This window comes from Vigna umbellata, chromosome 2 (genome assembly GCF_029865625.1).
Source record: "Vigna umbellata cultivar VRB3 chromosome 2, Vumbellata_1.0, whole genome shotgun sequence".
Classification (NCBI taxonomy): Eukaryota; Viridiplantae; Streptophyta; class Magnoliopsida; order Fabales; family Fabaceae; genus Vigna; species Vigna umbellata.
The window spans coordinates 6667011-6670045 of record NC_142166.1 but is presented as its reverse complement, the minus strand read 5'-3'; the positions used below and the strand labels follow the sequence as shown (position 1 = coordinate 6670045).

Sequence of the window (3035 nt, the reverse complement as noted above, 5' to 3'; positions counted from 1 at the left end):
CATCAAATTTTTAATTGACTTTTGAAAATTCGATTAAAAATTCATTAACTTTCGAAAACCAATATGATAGATTTCAATTAAAAATTGATCTGCACATAGTCATAAAACATATTTTTAATTACGCTATTATAATATTTTTTCAATTTCGATTTGTTACTTTTGAATGTTTTTATTTTGTTCTATTTTTAAAAAATTCGGTGCAAACCCAGCTAGTGGGGTGATCCAGTCTTCGAAGCAGCTTTCCGGATTGCCATATATCATTCCATCACTCACGGTCACCCACAAGCACGTTCACGTTAATTTCTAAAATTAAAGAAATTCAAAATAAATTGTATATGTCAAATAAATTTTAAATATAATCACTTCCATTTTATCCTTAAATATATTTTAATATTATCACAAAATTTATCAGTTTATTACTGATTTTATTTATTGTTATCTAGTCACAATTCACAGAATTTCCAATAATGCATTAGTTCAAAACTATTGTTATTTAGATTCTAATCAGTGTCCCCATCACTTTTTTCCTTATTTAAGTGATCAAATATATCAAACACTTTCATCTCTCTTTTACTTTTTCCTTATTCATCATCTTCATCTTTCTATCACTTTCTCCTTATTTTTCATGGCTCATTCATCTCATAAACTCTTCTTTCTTCTCCTTGTAAGCTTCTACTCACACACTTTTGCTGTCAACTCCTATGCTTCCACAACACATCAGTCCAATCTCTCTTCCTTAAGATCTTTCTGCATAACCACCCCATATCCAGAAGTTTGTTTCAATTCATTGAAGCCATCCATCTCAATAAACATAAGTCCGAACGTTAACAGCTACCTCCTTCAGTCCCTGCAAGTAGCAATATCTGAAACCACAAAGCTCACCAATATCTTCCACAATGTTGGACACTCAAACATCATAGAGAAGCAAAGAGGAGCAATTCAGGACTGCCGAGAACTCCACCAATCCACATTGGTTTCTTTGAAAAGATCACTATCAGCGATCCGTTCCTCCAACTCCATGAGCATAGTTGATGCAAGAGCCTACCTCAGTGCAGCTGTCACCAACAAGAACACATGCTTGGAAGGCCTGGATTCTGCTTCTGGCACCATGAAGCCAGCGCTGGTGAAATCTGTGATCAACACTTACAAGCATGTCAGTAACTCTCTTTCTATGCTACCGAAGCCTGAGACGGGGACTCCCGGTGACCAGAAGAATGACCACCCTTTGATGAATGCTCCAAAGTGGTTATCGAGCCGAAAGCAAGGAACTTTTAAAGATATGGAAGAGTATAACCCAAATGAAGTGCTAGTTGTGTCTGCAGATGGAAGTGGGGACTTTAGCACCATCACTGAAGCCATCAACTTTGCTCCAAATAACAGCATGGATAGGACAGTGATCTATGTCAAAGAAGGGATTTATGAGGAAAACGTGGAAATCCCAATTTATAAAACCAACATTGTGCTGAGAGGCGATGGAAGTGATGTCACTGTCATAACTGGTAACAGAAGCGTTGGTGATCGCTGGACCACTTTCAGATCTGCAACTCTAGGTGAACCCTTTCTACCCGTTTGTGATTTTTCTGCAATTAATGACTTCTCATGCACTGGTTACCTCTTGGCACGAAGTAGAGAAGTGACACAACAAACAATTAATGAGTCATAATTTTTGAAAGTTAATTTAGGATAAAGTATCACTAGATTAGATAAAACAAAAGTTGAGTGTTTAATTGAGATTGGTAGAAACCATTTTAAATTAAACTATACCATAGTTTTTCCCTATTTAATGTGACCAAAATGGGAATCACATGACAATGTTGTGGTGTGTTTTCCAGCGGTTTCTGGTGATGGTTTTATTGCTCGTGATATTGCAATTGAGAACAGTGCAGGGCCAGAGAAGGACCAAGCAGTGGCCTTGAGGGTAAATGCACACTTCACGGCATTTTACAGGTGTGCAATTAATGGCTACCAAGACACTTTATATGTTCACTCCTCTAGACAATTTTACAGAGAGTGTGACATTTCTGGGACCATAGACTTCATATTTGGAAATGCAGAAGTGATTCTACAAGATTGTAACATCATATCCAGAAAGCCCTTGCCTGGGCAATTCACTGTTATCACCGCACAATCCAGAGATAGCCCTGATGAGGACACCGGCATCTCAATCCAGAACTGCTCAATCATAGCTACCTCTGATCTGTATTCCAACTCTAGCAGTTTCAAGAGCTACCTTGGGAGGCCATGGGGGAAATATTCTCGCACCGTTTACCTTGAGTCCTTCATTGGTGACTTCATTGACCCAAAGGGTTGGATAGAATGGAATAATGATAACAAAAGATCGGACACATTGTACTATGGAGAATATGAAAACTATGGACCCGGTTCCACCACAGATAATCGTGTACGATGGTTAGGCTACCATTTGATGGATTATGACGATGCATATGATTTCACAGTTTCGCAGTTCATCAATGCAGATGATTGGCTTGATACTACTTTGTTACCTTATGATAACGGGCTTTGAGCAAATTTGGATGGTGTTATTTTGTTAATGGTTAAGTTTCTTATGATTGTTACTTTCCTCTGCCTCATGGCCTGTGTGAAACTGTTATTTACTGGGTTCGCTTATTATTTAGAAATTGAAGTATGAAGTTGTTAAACTCATTGAAATCTTTTGTATACATTACCTTCTCTCCTCATTATATTCAAATATCTTCAATTAGATAAAGACTATTTTAAACAGATACCATTATGTTGAGTGCCAAAAGGCTTATGCAGAAGAAATGATAAAAGAATGAGATTATTGGGGGGAATTGACAACATATATTCATTAAGCACTAATCAATTTTGGAAATAATAGAGTTTTATTTTACAAAATGGAAATCAATAAACACATTTAGAAAAAAAATGAAAAAAACTTCTAAAAATATGGGAAGAAAAGGACCAGTGTATACTACTTTCTTTTTTCATTTATGAGAAAAAAAAAACAATTTTATCCAACATTTCAAGATAATGGTAAGGTCAATATATATAAT

At 36.2% G+C, this 3035-nt stretch overlaps 1 protein-coding gene across 1 annotated transcript; it reads left to right on the top strand.

The window, feature by feature from the left end:
• The first annotated feature begins 579 nt into the window (after positions 1–579).
• LOC124848909 (putative pectinesterase/pectinesterase inhibitor 12) lies at positions 580–2725 on the top strand. Its single transcript, XM_047326734.2, has 2 exons — positions 580–1550; positions 1833–2725. Exons 1-2 carry the CDS (start codon positions 626–628, stop codon positions 2522–2524), a joined length of 1617 nt encoding a protein of 538 aa, XP_047182690.1. The 5' UTR covers positions 580–625; the 3' UTR covers positions 2525–2725.
• Positions 2726–3035: the final 310 nt, after the last annotated feature.

Excerpts from the sequence above, each read along its gene's own strand:
- LOC124848909 (XM_047326734.2), top strand. The coding sequence starts at position 626 with ATGGCTCATTCATCTCATAAACTCTTCTTTCTTCTCCTTGTAAGCTTC. Across the intron at positions 1,551-1,832 it reads TTTCAGATCTGCAACTCTAG|CGGTTTCTGGTGATGGTTTT; the intron begins GTGAACCCTTTC and ends TGTGTTTTCCAG.